This window comes from Physeter macrocephalus, chromosome 4 (assembly GCF_002837175.3).
Source record: "Physeter macrocephalus isolate SW-GA chromosome 4, ASM283717v5, whole genome shotgun sequence".
Taxonomy (NCBI): Eukaryota; Metazoa; Chordata; class Mammalia; order Artiodactyla; family Physeteridae; genus Physeter; species Physeter macrocephalus.
Window position 1 is genome coordinate 5,714,006 of NC_041217.1, and position 21,283 is coordinate 5,735,288.

General features: G+C 35.5%; 1 protein-coding gene across 6 annotated transcripts in view; it reads left to right on the forward strand.

Moving 5' to 3' along the window:
* The window catches only part of KCNT2 (potassium sodium-activated channel subfamily T member 2), a 395,778-nt gene that overhangs the window by 340,223 nt on the left and 34,272 nt on the right, over positions 1-21,283 (forward strand). For 4 of the 6 annotated variants that reach the window (XM_055084010.1, XM_024130664.2, XM_024130663.2 and 1 more), the window contains 4 exons: positions 1,782-1,883; positions 5,793-5,876; positions 6,777-6,905; positions 14,464-14,484. In XM_055084010.1, the coding sequence (XP_054939985.1) occupies positions 1,782-1,883; positions 5,793-5,876; positions 6,777-6,905; positions 14,464-14,484 (336 nt within the window). The remainder of the gene's footprint in view (positions 1-1,781; positions 1,884-5,792; positions 5,877-6,776; positions 6,906-14,463; positions 14,485-21,283) is intronic. The other 2 variants (XM_055084011.1, XM_055084012.1) reach the window with 1 other exon arrangement.

Sequence of the window (21,283 nt, forward strand, 5' to 3'; positions counted from 1 at the left end):
TGGGAACACTCTCCTGTGCCTCTCCATCACCACCACCCGACCACCACGACTCTCTGAGTCTAACCATGAACAAATTCCCTATCTAGTTCTACTGCAGCTAAGTCTGCATCAAAGAAAAAAAATAAAAAGAACAAAACTTGATTTAAAAATTTTAAGGGATGAGAAAACATGCAAAAGCATAAGATCGTGCTTTGCCATGTGTCCCATGCCCCTGGTTAGCTAGAGGAGCGAACAATGAACAGAGATGATGGTCCTTGGCTCAGAAGATCCCAGTCAGATAACAGAGATCGGTCGCCAAGTTCTGGGAGAGAAGACCCTGAATGAGCCGTGTGCAGAGCCCAGCAGCCTTGCTGTTTCCCACCCGACCTCGTGACAGATGCTGGACTTCAGATTCTTAGGGTCTCAGCACTTTATTTTGGCTACTTGCTTTAACTTGGGCTGAAGATCTGTGGTTTTGGCAGTACACCTTAAGAGCCAGATGTGGCCCCCAATTCACGGGAAAGCCTGCCTATCCCTGCAAGAAGACAGCTCGTTCCAGGCACCTCCCAACCACCGAGGCGGTTCAAATGAAGCATTTTTGACACCAAGGCTAATGAATCAGAGACTGCGTTGTGATGTAATGGACACGGACACCAAGGGGGCACCACTTGCGTATCCCTCCTTCTGTCCGCATCTCCAGTGAGGATGTCCTTATGGTCTGGCTGGGCCTATAGATGTGACGGCATAACTCTTCCTGCTGCCTGAAAGGTTTGCTGCTGTGCACCAGCCTCACCTGTCTGTCCAGGGGAATCGCAGGGCTCAAGTCTCTCTAGTACCATCATGACAGCAAGCAGCAGCAGTGGCCCCCGTCCTCTCCAAGACCCCCTCCTTCAGCGATACTCCCTCCCCTCCATTCTTAAAAAGGGGGACCCAGAGACGTCCCCTCCCTTGAGATCTCCCAAATTTGCTACATTAGAAACAGGGGCTTCCTTCCATTGCCTCTGAGAGCGAGGGGTGATTATTTTTTTATTGGCTTAGCTGCGTCTTGCATTTCTTGTTACATGGACGTTGGCAGCAAAAGAAACGAGCATTTTTGAGGTTACCACTTAAGTACAAGGTTAAGTTTCATTCTTAAGAAATTCCTTCCAATCTGACACAAACATCTGGTCTTAGGCCTTCCTTTATTAGCAGGCACTAATAGCAACAGAAGTTTTCAAAAGAAACCCTCATACACCATAATACACACGCAAGCACACACACGTTTTTTGTCACTTACAGAAGCTTAGCTGCAGATTGGTTTGGCTGGCGCAACTTTAAAGGCAGATGGGTAAATTAAAACTCGAATGACAGAAAGCTAGAAACCACTGGTTGTGATCGCTCCTACTTGCCTATGTGTTTTGTCCTCACATATGAGAATATTCAAAAGCAGGTGTTCTACATGTTAGGATACATGATGTGGCTTTAGGTTTTTTTATGTTTGATGAAATAATGTTATTATGTTTGTTCCTTTTATTAATGTCACTTCAAATCCTGTTCAGAAATAGGTACTAAGAGTAAATAAATGTTTAATGTATGAAAGCATTAAGCTTTCTTTACTATTGGGTATTTTCACCAGGAAAACTTCGTTATGAAAAGTAAAGGGACATTAAAAATACAATTAAAAGTGAAGTCATGACACATTCATAGCTAAGAACCACGTGATAAAAATGGCTTTCTTCACATATGTTAGGAAAATTTAAGTAAGTAGAAAAGCATAAAATAGAGAATGCTCACAAATTTTTCTTTTTCAAATTTCTGAACAGAAAGAAAGAGAGCGAGGTTCTAATTTGGCCTTTATGTTCCGACTGCCTTTTGCTGCCGGGAGGGTGTTCAGTATCAGCATGTTGGACACGCTTCTTTACCAGGTATGCAGTGTTTCTTGTTTCTCTCTAAAATGTTTATTTTCTATTTTCTTTAGATGCTACCAAACGCATAATACAACTAGTTTTTCTCATGGAGCTGTTAACTTAAAATTGGCTCTGGAAGTAATCCAATATTTTACTTCATGTATTTAAAGACATAAATGTGCCTATGAAAGACACCGTAAGAAAAAATTACTTTTCAGAATAATCTATGAAATGGTATTAGGCGTTCTGTGACACCAGTGTCCTACAATGTTTAATGTGACATTTTAATACATTTTGCATATTCCTCTAAGCACATTACTAGACAATAAATAAAAGCTAAGGAAGAATTACTAGGTTAAAAAAAAGACAGCTTTCTTTCTAATGCATATATTTTTAGTAAGATACCAAATGATGTCAATAAACTGATAAACCAAGGACATATTTTAAACATCTGCTAATTATTGCCTACTTCAGAAAAATGTAAGGAAGATTTTACAACCACTAAGAACCATTCGGTTTATTCCTGAATGCCAGAGTTTTACATTGTCATTTTATCATTCTTAGCTTTAGCTAAGAAGTTCATAGAGATTTTATTTTACACAAATATATTTTAATCTTTTTTTAACTCTGTCAGAAACTCAACAAAAGCAATATTTCATATTCTCTGATTCAAGTAATCAGATAATTTTTAAACGTATCCATTCAGAGAAAAAAGATATTCATAGGGCTTTAAGTTATGTGATAACTTTAATCTCAAATTAAGAATTCAAGCATTGTGTTGTCTTTTTTGAGCATGTATTTTATGTACCCTCTTCCTCCATGCTTGACTGAATAAACTAATCCAAAGAGAGTTAAAGCTTTTCTACTGGCCTCTGGGCTAATTATGCCTATGACTATGTCTCTGGCCGTGTTTCAAACCATCTGCTTATGCCAGATGAGTGCGGGAACAACACAGTAAAGAACCATAAACACTCCTGTTCTCCCGAAAGTTTCCAGACACATTATCCGGGGACTCCGGAAGCCAGGCTTCTACCCCAGACCCCATTGCCAGGCACACGTAATTCTGATCTCTCAAAGAGGGGGTTCAAGGGAGGGATTGTTTGAAGAGCAGTGTTGCCTCTGAGGGGATTTATATCCATAGCAGTCAAATGCTTGCTGTCATTATGCACCAGTGGTTTTCAGATATTTTAGCCACAGTACCTTATGTTTAAATGAAATCTCATGAGAAAGTCTTTGTTATGTAAGCTAAGTAGAAGGAAAACCATTCTGTAGAATTGGAGAGCAGTAGTTATTACTTTCCTTTCATTTTTGTTTCATTTTTATTGTTACACATAGAAATACAAGAAATTGTGCTTTTTCCAAAGCTAGCAGCTGCAGAAAGAATGAACTAGAACAATAATTTTCGAAGTAATAATTGCCCATTTACCTTCTGACATCAAATGAGATATTTTAATGGTATGTTTTTCAGACAGGTAAAGAGTATTTATTTACAGGTTAAAAAAAGATTAGAAATTTAAAACATTTTATTCTGTAAAATTATATAACGTGCATTCTTGTATTCTTAAAGTATAAAATCTAATTGTTTTGGTTAATGATTTAAAGCCATCTTCTTAAAGATAAATGCTTATATATTCAAGAACTTTTACTGATGACTACAATTGTATAGTGATTTACTATTAATATAATTCTATTCTAGACCTCATTTTATTTGCTTCCCCAAGGAAAACTGTAATATAGGCAGTATTATCAATCATAATATATGGATGAGACAAGGGCTCAGGAAGGTCAGCTAGCCGGAGTTTAGTGGGAATATACTCATCTTCAAGCCATGCGTACCTCATTAGATTAATCCCCACCCTTTTCCTGTGGTAAAGGACTCTGCATTTGTATTATGCTTGAGTTGGTTTGCTTGTTTGGTTGGTTTTTATTATATCCCACTTGAAACATAGATCGCTTTCATATTTTTAAGCATTTTTATTAATTCTCATCTGTGTAGATCAGGAAAGCCAATTATTAAAAAGTTATTACCTAAAATAAAATTAAATAGATATTTAAAAAATCTTCTATGAAAAATCTTCTATGATCACATCACATAAGACTTAATGCATGGATTTCGTGATATTTAAATGGGGCTATCCACATTTTTGGCTCACATCTAACTCTAGTCTATGCCCTGATGAAGTTACAGGACAGATGACCTCTGGACAAAGAATGTGTTGATAAAGAATACAGTAAACATTAGCTATATTACCACATCTGCCTCTAAAATAATGTAAAATAGTCATTTGCCAAATCTTCGGTTTAATTTCTCTTCCATGAGTGCTTTCTGTTTTTCATTTTGGAAAATAATAGTTTTAAGTGCCCAAGAATTTGTTTAAAATTTTTCTTTAGCACACACTGAGTTACAAATGAAATTGAATAATGCTAACAAGGATGCATGTCACAGCTTCTCTTGGTGGCCCCAATATGTTCATGTCCTAATTACTAGGAGATTAATATACCTTGGAAACCAAAGGGCCATTTAAATAAATGGCCTGAAAAAAATGGAATGGATGTGTTGCCTTATGTTCTTTTTTAGATGGGTTAATTTTTTGAAACTAGCTCTTGGTAAAAGAAATTAGCAATCAACAAAGTGGTCTAGAGGATTTATTTAAAAGGTGTTATAACTTTTAAAGTATTTGCTATACAAAATAACTAGATGATTTATTGTTATTATTTTTTTATTGAAGTACAGTTGATTTACAGTGTTGGGCTAATGTCTGCTGTATAGCAAAGTGACTCAGTTATAAACATATATACATTCTTTTTTCTGATATTCTTTTCCATTATGGTTTATCCCAGGAGATTGGGTATAGTTCCCTGTGCTATACAGTAGGACCTTGTTGTTTATTCATTTTTAAATGTAATAGTTTGCATCTACTAGCCCATCCCTCCCCCTTGGCAACCACAAGTCTGTTCTCTATGTCTAAGAGTCTGGTTCTGTTTTGTAGATAGGTTCATTTGTGCCATATTTTAGATTCCACATATAAGCAATGTCATATGGTATTTGTGTTTCTCTTTCTGACTTACTTCACTTAGTATGATAATCTGTATATGAATGGATAAAAAAGATGTGGTACATATATACAGTGGAATACTACTCAGCCATAAAAGAGCACAAAATAATGCCATTTGCAGCAACAAGGATGCAAAATACCTAGATGATTATTTAAATGTTTCACTTGTTAACACCTGACGATCAAACTCAAGGCAGTAATTTCATACGATTTATGAAGTAATTGTTACATATCATGGTGAAATTTGCTTGTATGGGTTGAAAGTCTTTCTTTTCACTCAGACCAAAAAATAAACTGAAGAAACTAGAAGCATTTTTCAGTTAATATTCTAACTATTGAGTAGTGTTCTAACAACATGTCAAAATATATCATATGTTAGCAAATAAAATAGTCTCATGATGGTATTTAATACTAACCTATTAATTCACTAATATTTAGATTTACTTAAATATTATATAGAAATGTATTCTACTAGCATAAAGTTTAATCCTAACAAAAAACCAAATACTGGTTGAAATATTTCATTGTAAATTTTAGTCATTTTAGATTTTTTAAAACATTATTATATTTTGGCTTATAGTTTTGTGTTATTAAAAATCTAAAAATGTTTTCATCACGTCCAATAACATCCATAAAATTTAAGCAAATCCGGATATTCTAGAAAATAATCATTTCCCATATTTCTTTAAGGACAGCTTAACTGTACATGTGTGTTGAGGACACTGGCAAGATAGATTTTTATTTCCTTTTTTATGGGGGCTAAATGATGTGTTACAAGAAATAACCTTTAAGATGTGATAAGATGTTCATGCTCTAAGCTAGTCTATGTATTTGCTACACACAATAAATGCATATTTTGTTTATATTGCAGTCATTTGTGAAGGACTACATGATTTCTATCACCAGACTTCTGTTGGGATTGGACACTACACCAGGATCGGGGTTTCTTTGCTCTGTAAGTTACTAATCTCTGGTGTAGATTATTCTGACAGGCAATTCGGAAAGCCATCTATAATGTTCTTTGGCTAACTCTTCTATGTCATTTTTTTTTTTTCTAATATGTGCTCAAAGAATAGCATCCTAGTTTTTTTTAATTCCTTAAACAATGTTTAGGGAAAACATTATTTAAATTAATGATCCCAAAGATAATCATTCTGTACAAAATTCAGAGCAAAAATAATCCTGAAGGTAGCCGTTCTGTACAAAATTCTAGTAGGTATTTGAGACTGACAGTTTCTGACATAGGATGCTACACTGCCAAGGAAAACAGCGATCATGACATTTAACCTCTCTGTTTTATAAATAAGTGTACTATGCCTAAGTGTATTTAATGAAGTGTCTTGCTAACAAATTCAAATTCATGATTAGCAAAGAGAGACCAGCATTGATGCCTCCTGTCTGTGAGTCCTTTGCTCCATACTGTAACACATCTTGCTCAGTATGGGTATAGTAGAACTTTGGATGGACAATTGGTTTTTGTGCTGGAGTGTCCTTTGCACTTCAAGATTTGTAACATCAGCAGACCCTGTCCACTAAGGTTATTGCAACATTCAAAGGAGTCTTTACAGGTTTTCCAACAATTCCCAATCAATTTCCAGTGATATTGCCCACGTATATGGGACTAATACAATGCCATGCTGCCACAAATGGAGCAGTTGGTTTCTTAAGTTTGGGTGAACCCCAGGGATAAGGCTGAGATGGAATGTAATAAAAAACTTTAATACATGTATAAGCACTTATGAAATGTCACTTTGAGATTTCAAAATATCAATAAAATCTACCTTTAAAGGGTGAAAAATTTACCATTGGGTTATTTCTTAAAAATTTGATATGTAAATAATTCATGTGATTGTAGATGAAAATCACCGAGGATGACTTATGGATCAGAACTTATGCCAGACTGTATCAGAAGTTATGTTCTTCGACCGGAGATGTTCCCATTGGAATCTACAGGACTGAATCTCAAAAACTTACTACATCTGAGGTTTGGAAATATCAAAATATTCCTGTCTTAATGTTTAATCTTATGGAATACTGCCATTCCTAAGCCTAGAAACTCATTTCTGAAATATGTCATTAAATTATGTAAATTATGTCAGGAATTTCATAAAATAATGTTAGCTAAAGGACTGTTTTAGAGTTTGTGAACTTTGGGCTCTGAATGTCTTTTGCAGGTTTTCAGGAAGTAAGTTAATTCTAAGTAACCTTTGGATACATAAGAAAAGTTCTCAGGGCAAGCAAACTAGTTTTCTAATATAATCTTCAACTCCACATATTAGCATTTGGAAAGAGGGAAAACAAAGATAAGTTAGGAAGCATAAAACTCACATTTTTCAAACTCTAGGTTGAGGACTACTTTGAAGCTAAGAAAAAAACTCTAGGATCAGTGCCAGACCCTCCCAGAGGAAAGCTCAGTAATTATAAAAGCAAACTAGAGCCTATTGAAATGGAACAGAATTTCTGATGCCTGCGTATGACCAAAAACATATTCACATTTTAATTTGGTCACACTATGTGGTTCCAACTTCCTGTTTGTATTCTTGAAATATTTTTTCTTCTTCAGATACCTCAAAGTTATTCAAAATTTTGGTTAACCATTTCTTTCTTTGGTCTTATGCAAAATAGAACCTCAACTATGAGGCTCAGATTAATTACATGCATTTTAATAGTCGTGTAATCATTACACCAGCTTGTGATTAAAATCAGTGAATCCATGTGTGGAAAAGAAGAGCTTTATAAGAAGCATAAGGGTAATGGAGTAGATTTTTATTTTCTTGATATAATTCATAGTTTGACATTTAAGTAAGTGATATTGAGGCCAGAAGAAAATAGTTCAGTTTTTCTGAGATGCTCTTTAGTGGTTTCACTGCAGCTTCAGAGGTGCTAAAAGAAGCTTTATTGCCAACTCTGCTACTGAATCTGAGTTTGTCATTGGCTGTGGTCCCCGTGGTTCACACCACAAAGAGCAAGACAAAAATCAGAGAAAATCAGGAATGATTGATGGGAGAAACATACCAGAAAGTTAAATGTGTAAGACAGCTTAGCCAGATATGCCTAAAATTTAAAGAACACTGCATCCAAAAAATTATTATTTGATGAAAAGTTAAGAGAAAAAAAAGTGCTTTCACACCTAAGCAATTAACCATTTCTTATTTGAACTTGATAAGAACAAAGAAGATTTTCACACAGCAGAATACTATCCTGTTTTTATCTTATAATATGTACTTTGTGAATTTGAACATGGTAAATTCTGCCCTTGGTCAAGTTCATATCCATGTTCAGTCATTTTGTATTATTAAGGGATGTTGTTGTATGCCGTTTACAGTACAGATAGGGAAAGAGTAATTGAGTATTTGTACTGTCATCAGGGAGTATCTAACGTTACATTTTGGCCATTTCTTCCTATCACAAACCAGCAAAATGTTTATAAACCCCCAACCCTTTAGCTTATATTAAAAGCACACATCCTTGGAAAAATAAAAGGATACTGGGTTAAATGAGAATAATACCTGTTGTCTTCCTATACTGAATTCAGTTCATCTTCTGGAACACATATTTTTATTTAGATTTTGTATTCTGCCTATTATAGGAAAAAAAGGCAATTTAAATAATTAAAAATAAAAATAGGACCTGCAAGCACTTTTACAGCAAAATATATTAATAGGGGCACAGAAATTAATGCTACTTTACATCTAAAATGAAGTGACTGCTACAGTTGAGAAGGAGTTCTACGTTTATTTTCCTGGCAAATAAGGCAAAAATAGAACTGTTGAGTTTTATAATAATTGTAGTTTGATACACAAAAGGATGTAAGTTCATCTAGAGGAAGATTTGTTTTTCCTGATCACTGTTAAAAGAATGAGTATATTATGTGCTTCCTTATTTAAGACATTGAATATTTAGAGATATTTAAGAGATAGATAACATGATGAACATTATCTATCTTTAATTACAGTTTTGCAAGATGCAAAAGTACCAATAAGGCGAATATCCCTTAAGTCGATGTTCTATTTTTTTTTTTTTAAAGAGGGGAACATCAATTCAGTATTAACTCAGTAAAGACATTGGGTTTTGTGCAAAGCGGGAAACATTCTCTTTTTCCTGATTATGTAAAAACACAGAATAAGAGCTTAGTGGATCTAATGAAATGAAAGAGTGGCTCATACATTCCACCATCTCTCTCAAATTTCAAATGGTTCGAGAATACTCAAGTGTTAGAATTCAAATAATTGATCGTTGTCCAAAATGCCAATTTTTCTCTTACTTTAATTAAAGAAGGACACCAGGCCTTCCCTGTTGGCACAGTGGTTGAGAGTCCGCCTGCCAATGCAGGGGACACGGGTTCAAGCCCTGGTCCGGGAAGTTCCCACCTGCTGCGGAGCAGCTAAGCCCGTGTGCCACAACTACTGAAGCCCGCGTGCCACAACCACTGAAGCCCGCGTGCCTCTGCAACACGAGAAGCCACCGCAATGAGAAGCCCGCGCACTGCAGCGAAGAGTAGCCCTCGCTCGCCGCAGCTAGAAAAAGCCTGCGTGCGGTGGCGAAGACCCAACTCAGCCAAAAATAAATAAATAAATAAATGAAAAGTAAGAAAAAAAAAGGACACCAGATTTCAGGAGGTAGAAACTTCATTCAATAATTAGAATTGAAACATCTGACATCTTCTTTCTTAGATGGTTCACAGGTCCTCCTTCTCCCTAACAGCTCATAGAGCTGTGTTACTGTCCCTCACCCCCGCAGGGCCAGGGCAGTTTGAAGGGTGATTCTATGAAGAGGGTACACAGATGGTCTGTGGACTGGGAGACAAGGCACATTTGCAGGCAGTAGTACCACAGTGAATTCACAGAGCTAAGTGCAAAGGTACATTCTGTGTACTTTACCCTTCAACGGCAGATCGAAGAGTCTTCCCCAGGGAATCTGACCACGCCACGTGAACGGCCTAATGATACAGACACGGGAGAGTCTCCAGGTCAATAATCTAGTCAGGGGACCATGAAACTCACACTTAAAACACCCCACCCAGAGCTTTCAGTCAATTTATTAGCCCTATACTCTTAATATAAGAAGACAACTCAAAATTCCCTATTTCAGGGAATAGAATGAAACAGAGATACCAAAATAAACAAACAGAAAGAAAAAACTGAACTTGTAGGAAAGACAGATCACTGAGGGAAAAGAAAATATAAAACATAAACTATAATAAAGACTTCTGCTCCTAACTGTTTCCCCAAGAGAAATGAAAATATATCCGTACAAAGACTTGCACATGAATGTTATCGGCAGTATTATTCATAATAGCCAAAAATTAGAAACAACCTAAAAGTCCTTCAGCTAGTGAACAGGTAGTCAAAATGTAGTATACCATACAATGGAGTACCATTTAGCAATAAAAAGAAACAAAATGCTTATATGTGCTGTGACTTGGATAAACCTCAAAAACATTATGTCAAGTGGGAGAATACAGACTCAAGAGATCACCTATTGTATGATTCCAAGTATGTGAAATGTCAAAAAAGGTGAATGTATGCAGACAGAAAGACAGGGGGAGGTGGAGGGAATGGAGAGTAACAGTTAATGAACATGATGGGACTTACTGGGGTGATGGAAATATTCTAAGATTTTTTTATGGTGTTGGTTGTACAACTTGGTAAATTTACTGAAATATCCTTGAACTTTACACTTGAAGTGGGTGAATTATAGGATATGTCAAATATGTATTAGGGAAGTTCTATATTGAAAAGCTATAATTAATATTAGAAAGATAAGATATTATAAGGATAAACGATGAATAGGAAGCTGTATTTTTAAAGGAACATCTAGAATAAAAAAGAACTCTTGGGGATTGGTAGTACGTGAGCAGAAGTGAAAAAGTTTGTACCATAAAGCTGAGGAAACCACCAAGAAACTAGAGCAAAAATTCAAACACGGAAAATAGTAAAGATAAGATAAAATTAGAGAACTAGTCCAGGAGGTCTAAGAGTCTAAGATCTGAATTTTAAGACTTCCCTAAAGAGGAAATGAAGCAAATTGAAGAAATATCAGTTTAATAACTTAATAATAATCCTAGAACAGAACATGTTCCAAATGGGAAGGGTCACCAGAGGCCCACCACAGGGAATAAAATAGGCTCACACTAAGGCACAGCATCATAAAAGTTCAGAACACTGAAGGAAAAGAGAAGATCTTAAAAGAGGTGGGAGAGAAAACCAAAGGGTAGGTCACATTCAAAGTATTTCTTTGGATTTCTCAACCAGCAACACTAGAAGCCAAAAGACAATGGAACAATGCCCTCGAGATTTTGAGGGAATATTATTTCCAAACTAGAATTCCATATTCAGACAAAACTACCAAACTTGTGTTAGGGTAGGATTAATCATATTTCAACATTTTCTCCAAACATATGCCCCCATGCCTGCTTTCTAAGGAAATTACTTCCACCAAAATGAATGAGTAACCTGAGGAAGTAATCATGTATGCAAAGAAACCAGACATTTTATGGAAACCTGGCAACAAGTATGAGGCCAAGGCAAAAGTCAGGAAGGTGATGAAAGGACCACCAGGCAAGAAGTGCAACCTGCAGCAGGTCAGAAAGCTTCAGAAAATTTTTCTTCTGGAAAATGGAAGCCGTAGGATACATGATGCATCTCACTGTCTTAAAGAAAGATTAGACAATTGCCGAAGAGTTCAGGATGGATTGCCAAGTACAAATCTAATGAAGCAATTAATAAAATTAATTAATTAACTCTAGGAATACAATATCACCACCACCAACATCAAAAAATTATGCAGGCAATGAATAGTAACCACATTTCCCATGTATTTCACCTGTAAATTGTAGTCATAATATGCCCTGAATTTTGATCTAACCAAAATTATACTTCAGCCCTTTTGAAATGATGGGATATGGCAATGGTGGGTGGAAAAGATAGTTGCTCTCTCTTCTTCCAGAGTGAGAAGTCAATAGATAAAAGTATAAACTGACAAAAAAATTAAGAAATGACAGTCAAGCATGTTATTTAGAGACACAAAGATAAGGACCTACATGTCTAGCTAAAAGAGGTAAAAGTAGCTGGGTCCTACGAAAGGAAAATAGAAGAGATCATGGTGGGAGCTGCTATTTTTCAAAACAAACCGTGACATTTTCTGACTATTTAAACTATGTATGTATAACTAATAAAAACAACTAATAAATTTCCAGCTGTAAAATTTCATTTTCAGAATCACTCATTGATCCTTTCTTCAGTTTATGCTTTTAAATATCCAATTCTATTCAATTCTATTCAAAATATATGAAATATTTTAAATTTAATGCCAACATTTCATATAAGAATGTAGGAGGGATAAACTAATATAAAAAATCTAGCTCTTGCTTCCTTGTTTTTTCTTGGAGTTGAAAAAAATACATTTTAAAGGCAGATGCAGGGTTTCATGCCACATCATTTCCTAATCTGACTTCAGTACCTTCCCATATTTGGTGTATAGAGAAAAAAGTTAAATTATGTCACTGCTTTGGCTGTGGGAGGAGGGGAAGCACCAAATCCTTTTGCAGATGTCTTTTCAAAGACACGTGATGATAAAAAAAATACACATAGTTAAAATCATGAAATTTATAAAAGCCCTGGCACGCTTACTCGGTTTTTGCCTTGTGGGCTATAAACTGGTGGAAGGAAGATTCATACAAAGACAAACATACAGTGGGAGTGCGTACAGGGACTGGAAAATCAGTCCGTGGAGAGTAGGGTACAGCTGGATCGGCCCCTTTTCACCTAATCGTACAACACCAAGCTGGAATAGACCGCTCTCTACGTGTCTATTTCAGGGAATTTTTACAAATACCATACTCTCCTGGTTCCAAAAATAAATAGAGAATCAAGAAGGACTTGTGCTTCTCTTGGGGACAAAGGAGAACAGTATTTCTGTCCACAATATGTTCTCCATAATTCTCAAATTCCAAAAGCTTGCTAAACTGATTTGGTGGCAAAACCTCACTTTAACTGTTCTGAGATTTTTCATAATACTTACTTATTCCCCTTAAAATGAATATCATGTTTTTCATTACAGAAGTGTTTTTATTATAAAATGCTACCCAAGACCCTCTGAAGGTATTACCTACTTATTCAGTATATGATACTTTCCAAAATCTGAAAACTTCTGAATTAATAAAAGTATTTATTCTCATTTTTTGGTAAGAAAACGTGAAGCTGTATTTGCCTTCAGTTTTCCAGTGTACTGAAAATCACATTTTCTTGAAGGGAACTATAACCAGTGAAAATTTTGCCAGAAACTAGAAAGAGGTCATTTTAAAGCATATTAAAATACCAACATCTTTACAGTATAACCAATAAATTTGTGGAATATGTTACTCTGTTGTTCAACTTCATCGTCAATAAATCCTATAGTTTTAAAAAAATGTGCATAGGTAATAGTTAACCATCTACCAGCCATTAACTTTTTACAATTAAACTGGATGCACGTATCTTTGAATTACGGTTTTCTCCAGATGTATCCCCAGGAGTGGGATTGCTGGGTCATATGGTAGCTCTATTTTTAGCTTTTAAGGAATCTCCATACTGTTCTCCATAGTGGCTGTATCAATTTACATTCCCACCAACAGTAAGGGAGGGTTCCCTTAAATTGGAAAGTAATATTTAAAATATATTATTTAAATTAAAGTTTTCATTTTATAAAATTACATTAATACCATGATTTTAGTAAGGATTTAGAGAAAATAGTTTTGAAACTCGAGCTGCCCATTCTCTGCATTTATTCACTCACTCATTGGGCCAAGTGTTAAGAATCTGCAGACAAATAATTTCAAGGAGCCTATATTCATATATTTATTATGCATTTTTTATATTTGTAACAATAGTGAGAATGGTAGATAATGGGTTAGACTTGAGTTACATTACACCAAAGAATATAATTGAAAATTTCACTTCTACCATTTGAGGAATGAAAATATTATTCCTTAGAACTGAAGAACAAGATAGCATGATTTTTATAACCCCTAAATATTTAGGGTTTATATGTTGACTGGGCAGATCAATTTTTATCCTCTATAGCCTATGTGAAAACTAAGACTATTTCTATAAACTTACTTAAATGTACACATAGAGGTGAAAAAACAATCTTATTATAAGGTCTAAAATTTTTTAAATAGTACAGCTATTAATACCAATAGTGATTATTGAATATCAATGATTATGTCAGTATCCTCTCATGAATATAGTACTTTCATAAGCTCTTATCAATTGTTTTATTTTCTATTAGCACCACATTAACTTTCTATCAAATCTTAGAAAGACGATTTTAGAAAAAAAATCTAACAAGAACAACTTTCTAGCAAATTTTTTAAATATTAGCTTATTCTTTACCTAATTTTATTCAAAAGTGCTATGATAAATAATCAAACACATAATTAGATGATGTGTTCTGTGGTATCTGTCATATATTTTCCTGTTGCTGATTGGTTTGTGTATGTATTGTTTAGTCATTGTTTAAACTGTATTTTGTGTGTTTCTTTTTCCCTCGCTTTGTGTCAGTGTCGAGAAATAGCATCACAAGTAAGTATTTTGTTTGTCTCCCTTTCCTCAAATTGTCTAATATATTAATTCAGTTATTAAATGAAAAGAATATTAAAGATTGAATGCAATATTTCAGATTTTAAAAGAAAACAAGTAAGCTGAAATGCTTTTAAATGCTCTATTTTCAAGTTAGTGTATTTATATTTCCCTAATATGATTCAAAATTTTACCTGTTTGTCTTCAAATTATGTTTATGTATTAATCCAATCACATATTTTACTGTGTGGTGTCATTACCAGCTAGTCACTTACTGGCTGTAGATTGTCCTCAAGGGAGGTGCCACCTTCAATGCAATCAGCTGGTACTGAAAGGTAATGGGGGTCTTGATATAAAACCTACCTTTAGTTTGCTTCTTATGTAGGCTGGACCCCCTAGAAATGGTTATGGGAACAATAAGACCTGTGATGGATTCCTCTGGGACACTTTTTAATGCTGAATTTATTCTTTAATAGCTTTAATTTATTGTCATGAAGAAGCCATCACTTTAATGTTTGATAATATTAACCTGTGATAATCATTGATTTACTACCGTAAAAAATTCTTAATAATACATTATGTATGTTTACATACACTTCTTATATTCCTGAACCCTTGATGTTATCTTCATGTGATTTGCATTTTTAATTTTATTTTCCATTTTCTTCATGTAAATCACGATAAATAATTGTCATTATGGCCTTAGTACTTAACACAAACTCCCAAGCATTAAATAGAATTAAAGAAACTATTACAAATATAAGCATTTTCAACTTTAAAAATTGCATTGTGAATGTCAAAGCAGTGGTACCATTCAGCCCACTGGGAGAACACAGTCACAAGTGTAAAAGTTGTGTGCCAAAATTACCAAGCAAAGGTACGAGTCTATTTTTGAGCTTGTTGAATTTTGGAGAGAAGTTCTATATTATCATAATACCCAACATTTTGACAGAGTGACTGCTGTTTTCTCTACATCATAGATTTGAATCCATGTAATAAATGCAACTTCTGTTCATTAAATTATTTTGAACATCCTAAATTATTTAAGGTTTAATAATCTCTAGCTTTATTATATTTTTTAATATTGTAATTTTGTTTTCCCATATATGTATTCCTTTGGAATTTACTAAATATTTACTAAGGAGGCTTCACTTTGGGATGTAAGAATAATGTTTTAGATGCTTTCTGACCTTTTTCACATGATGGTACATAGAAAATAGTAACGTTTGTTTAGCATGAAGCTGCTCAGTGCGTCCAGCTACCACCACAGGTGGTGCAAATTAAAGTTCTGGTTCAATGCAGAACACAGCTCTGGCACATGCAAGGTTTGGGGAGCTTGTCTTAGGGTTCTTACAGTTGCTTTATTAGAATATGTTTTGTAATTCTTTGAGCTCAAATGAGATCAAGCATATATTTCTAAAATTTTTAATTTGTACCAGCATTTGACCTGACCTGATTCACAAATAAAATTTAATTTTATGTATGATGAACTGGCAGACATTATTTTAGGAAGTATTTTAGGAACATGTCACAAGCCAAGTTGCTTCACTTTGCCTGTACCAAAGGCTCTCTAGGGCGTGAGTCCAGACCTGCTCCACAGTGGTAGAAACACTAGTTAGTGGTCACACCATGTCCCAGTAAGAACAAAGATTTCATTTGTTAAAAAACTTTATAGCTTCATGTTTGAAAGTAGAGTTAATTTTTTAAATGTAGGTTTTGGCTCTATTGTAGTTTTCCATGTTGATTCAAAGTGTTGTTCTTCACTTTTTATTCAGATGTCAAGCTTCACTATCTCCTCTTTTCTCTAACTTACCATTTCAGATGCAGAATATCAAAGGTTTGGCTCATTTCTGACTTTTCGTAGCCAATTACAAGTTGACTCATAACTTTTTTCCTCTGATTGCTTTCTTTCTCATAGTTTCTATTCTAGGTCTCAAAATCCTCCAGTCAATTCCCTATATAAATAAAGTGTCTTCCCTTTAGTTTGCTGGGAAGTTTGAGTCTTCCAATATAAGTATCCTTCTCACAATCCTTTTTATGAAGAAAAAGCTCTAATTGTACTTGAGATATTAAAATATGCTTATTCTTGTAATTCCAGTTTTTTCTTACACAATTTCCGTCCTTTCCACTTCTAGTTTTGTTTTGTTTTGTTTTTTTCTCTCTCCCTTCAAATATGTTCAGGTTTCCCCAAATCTCAAGAAATTTTTCTCCTTTTTTTCTGTTTTTTCTTATTTTACTCTTGCTGTTAAACTCTCAGAAGACTTCATATATGCTGTCCATTCTAGTCCTTATCTCCCAGTTTTTCCTCCACTACTTTATCGATACTGTTCTTCAATTATTAAAAATCTCTTTTAGCCAAAATCATTGGCCTTTTAAATTAGTTGTAATTTGTTTAAGCACTGTAGAACCTTTAACAGGGTTCATTATCTCTTACATCTTAAAATTCTCTTATCCTTAGTTTTCGTAGCATGAATTACTGCTATTTTCCCTGTTTTCACTGGTTTATTTCTTTTTCCCCTTTTTTGCTGTTCAGTTTCTGCCTATAACAGCTCATTTCAGATGCTTCTACTGTGATCTTCCATCTGAAGGTTCGTCTAATCTCCTGTCTCGGGATTGGCTCTAGAACGCAGGACCCCAAGGAGAGGCAGCGATCACCTTCACCTCCTACCCTAGGATGGGGCTTCATCTTTAGATTCCAGAAAATACTCCATTATCTACCCAAGGGTGGGCTAAACTTCACCGCAGGTCCTCTCTCCCAGAGCATTAATCTCGATCCCTGAACAATGCTAAGCGCTTTCTTGTTTTATTTAATCTGCCAGCAAGCTAATACGGTGGATGATATTATTCCCATTTGTAAATGAGAAGAGACTTAAGACACATTAACTTGATAAAATAAAAACTTAGGAAGTAGCAGACCTGGATTTGAACTTTATCACTTTGTGACCTCAGAGCCTGTTTTTTTTAATCACTAGGTTTCGCTGTAGGAGCTTCTACCAATTTCTGGCCACCTCTCTCTTTTCCACCATCTGCTTTGAGATCCCAAAGTGCTCTGTTTGGGAATCAACGTGGGAATTGCCACTTGAACCAAAACTGGGGATTTGGAAAAGACTTTTCCTCTTTTCAACACATGGCTTTGTAGCACTCAGTGTATCTTGTGGTTTCAGTGATTACTTCGAGGTTGAGGGATGGCCAATTTTTGTTCTCTGGCCTCCCTGTTCTAATTCCTAAACATGAATAACAGACTCATTATCTGCCAGATACTTTCTGTCTTATAATCTTCCAGAATTACAGATGTTTACTGAGCACCACCAAGGTCCAGATGTTCTCATCTAGGTGCTTGGAATGAGTCAGTAAACATGCCAGAAAGATTTCTCAGAAAGTGGACATGAACATTTCATGCCTATTCTTGGATTTAATTACTTCTGGGTGGATTTACAATATCCAAATTCTCTTCCCTTCAGTGTCTTGCGTAATATGCACAGATTAACAATGCCTAATCGTGGATGTTTGATGCCTGTCATACCAAGTCAATTGCTTGTTGCCAAATTTTAAGTTCCTATATTCTAGCCATTCTTTATTCTCCTCTGTCCCTGTTCCTGGGAAGATTCATTTATTAAATTATGTTGTCTGACCATAAAAGCACTAGACATGGAACCAGATAATCTATGTTTAAAAGTTGTCTCCTACTTTTACTAGCTGTGTGTGAGCTTGGGCTCTTCTCAACACAGAGCAGAGTGGAGGTTAAGTAGGGAGATTTATTATTATCACTTCATCAGTTAGAAAAAAGACAGAAATGTGTTAAATGAATCGTTCATAGTTAATGGCAAACAATTCTGTGCCAAGGTACATAGAGTAACATAGATCTCATCTCATCATTTTTCACTGCTTCTTCACTTTTGAGTGGATAACACTGCTTCAGAAAATGTCTATGTCAATACACTTAAGTTTATAAATGAAACAATAGTAAGTATTCCTGTGATTTGGATAAATACCTTATAATATTATCAAAAGTAGATATATTCACTAACCTCAAGTGCATTCTAATTCATACACACACACACAGGCACACACATACACACACACCATGGGTCTCAGCTCACCTGTAATTTTCTTTCACTTTTTTGAAAATTTGACTGGAATATTTTTAGTCCATTTTATTATCCTTTGTTATAATATTTCCTAGCTCTACTAATTCTTATCTTATTTTCAATGCCAGGAAAGCATTTTTTACTTGCATTATTTACATACCTTAGCTTAAGACTCGCACTGGCACAGGACTTCTCTGGCGGTCCAGAGATTAAGACTCCGAGCTTCCATTGCAGCGGGTGGTGTGGGTTCAATCCCTGGTTGGGGAACTAAGATCCTGCATGCTGTGTGGCTTGGGGGAGGGGGAAAGAGAAAAAAGAGTCTTACTTGCACACTTATTAGCAAGAAGCTAATCCAATCTATTTGTAAACTAACTGAGTGCCTTTCTTGCTGTGTTGAACCTGTGTACTTAATAAGTACTCTTCCATTTATTGATTTTTTGTTTATAAGTCAAATTTGGAGTTTAAAGCTATTCAGGTGTATAAGAAAATTCTCTACACACACATATATAAGTATGTACAATACATAAAAACCAAAACATATGTACCCCAAAAGGACGTTTTATGTAGAAAGAAAATATGTTGACACATTTGGTTATTTCTAGATATAAAATGAATCATTTGGTTAAAGAAAACTGCTTTTTAGTTTCCTTAATGAACTAAAAGTTAATGAGGATGAAATTAGTCTAGATTTGAGCCAGACTTTGACTCTAACCTACCAGACACTTATCAACATGAAATACAACAGTCAATATTCAATAACCATTAGAAGAGTGAAGAGATGCCTTGAGACCTACAAAAAACATAGTTATAAAATGTATAGTAATGATAATTTTGATGCTGATAATATTATTAATTCACCTTAAAAATACATTATTTTGAGGAGAAAATAAATGTTATAGCTTCAGAAAAGATAAAAACATTCCACTGTTGCACAGTGAAAGAAGGTCACCCGAGTTCATAAGAAAAACAATGAAAGTAGTGCTGCCGCATTGATAGAGCTATATGATATAGAAACATGACATAATTAAGGCAATTTCACTGAACACTTAAAATGTATTTCTGAACACCACAACTCAAGAAAACAATGAATATGTTAGACATATTAACTATTAAATATTTCAAATTGCTATTTAGAAAATTCACTTCTCAAGATCACCAATAATTTCTATAACATACTTATATGAGTGGAAGATGCCTAAACTTTATTAAAAAAAAAAGCAAAAAACTTCCATCATAGGGCAATGCTATGGTCCTAGATAAAGTAGTGACCTTTTATAACTTTTCTTCCTCTTCCTCAGGTCTCTGTAATGATAGATATTATTTATGACGTGTACGTTAGAGCAGCGGTCCCCAACCTTTTTGGCACCAGGGACCGGTTTCGTGGAAGACAATTTTTCCATGGACGGGTCGCGGTGGGGAGATGGGTCAGGCGGTAATGTGAGCGATGGGGAGCGGCAGGTAAAGCTTCACGCTCACCCGCTGCTCATCTCCTGCTGTGCGGCCCGGTTCCTCAGACCGATACCAGTCCACAGTGCGGGGGTTGGGGACCCCTGTGTTCGAGGGAAGAAAAGCTACAGGAGGAACTATTTGACAGTATTCATCACCCCTTCCATTCCATGAAAAATACATCTTCCTGGATTCCAAGATAATCCATTTTTCTACCTTCTCTCATATTCTTAATTTCTCACTTCTCTTCTACGTCATACACTCCAACTGAGGATATTGAGGTATAAAATTTGAAATTAGGGCATTATCGCTAAACCACATCGATCTTTTCATTATTGTATCCCATGTGCCTTGGACAGTGTCTTGCACAAGTGTTCAGTGTGTGTTTCTTGAAATCAGACACAGATCTCCTTCTCAACATGGAGTCATCCTTTCAAATCTACTCAAATTTATATAATTTTCTTTGTACCACATCTGTCATAAATGTTGGCCCTTAATTATCATATTACCCTTAATTTTATGTAAATGTTTATGGATACATGCCTTGTAATTGCTGCTCTGATGGTGTGAGCGTGAGACCAAGGAGGACAGTTTCTTGCACTGGAAGCCCGTGGACAACTTAGCTGTTGTGAGTGGTTCAGGGTCTCCAGGAGGTCCTAGAGGAGGCCTCTGCAGTGAAGGAATCTGGGGGTAGAGGCAGACGAGGGAGAGGTGAAACTAATGCAATTGTCTGTTGTATTGCAGACAACAGACAATTATTGTATTGTATTGCAATTTATTTCTCAACAGTGTCAGAGATAGAGAACCCCTTGACTGAGCAAATAATGTCTAGAAATATTCCTAAGTTGAGGGGACCTTGTACTTTGTGTGAGACAGTGGCCCATCCCTGTTCTTGAGCTCCTTTGTGAATGTTTCTGTGTCCTGAATGAGGGTGTCAAATGACTCTCCTTGAATGATAAGTCATCAATGTCTTGACATACCTGTGTTCCAGAGAAAGTTGGATGCAGTGTTGATCTTGCCCGCAAAGCCTGTGTGTGATTGCAGGGCTGTTGAGGTGCCCCATATATAGTTAAGTGGAGTATTGTGTCCCTTCGAAGGTGAGGAAAACTGGCCGAGTCCGTCAAAACAGGCACTGAACAAATCATATCAGTCAAATTTATGACTGCAAAGTATTTACCAGTTGCCAACTGAATAGATGCAGTAATTTCAACAGTATTGGGCACGGCGCCTTAATATGTGGGACTAGGGACACTAAGGTTGGGGCCGTC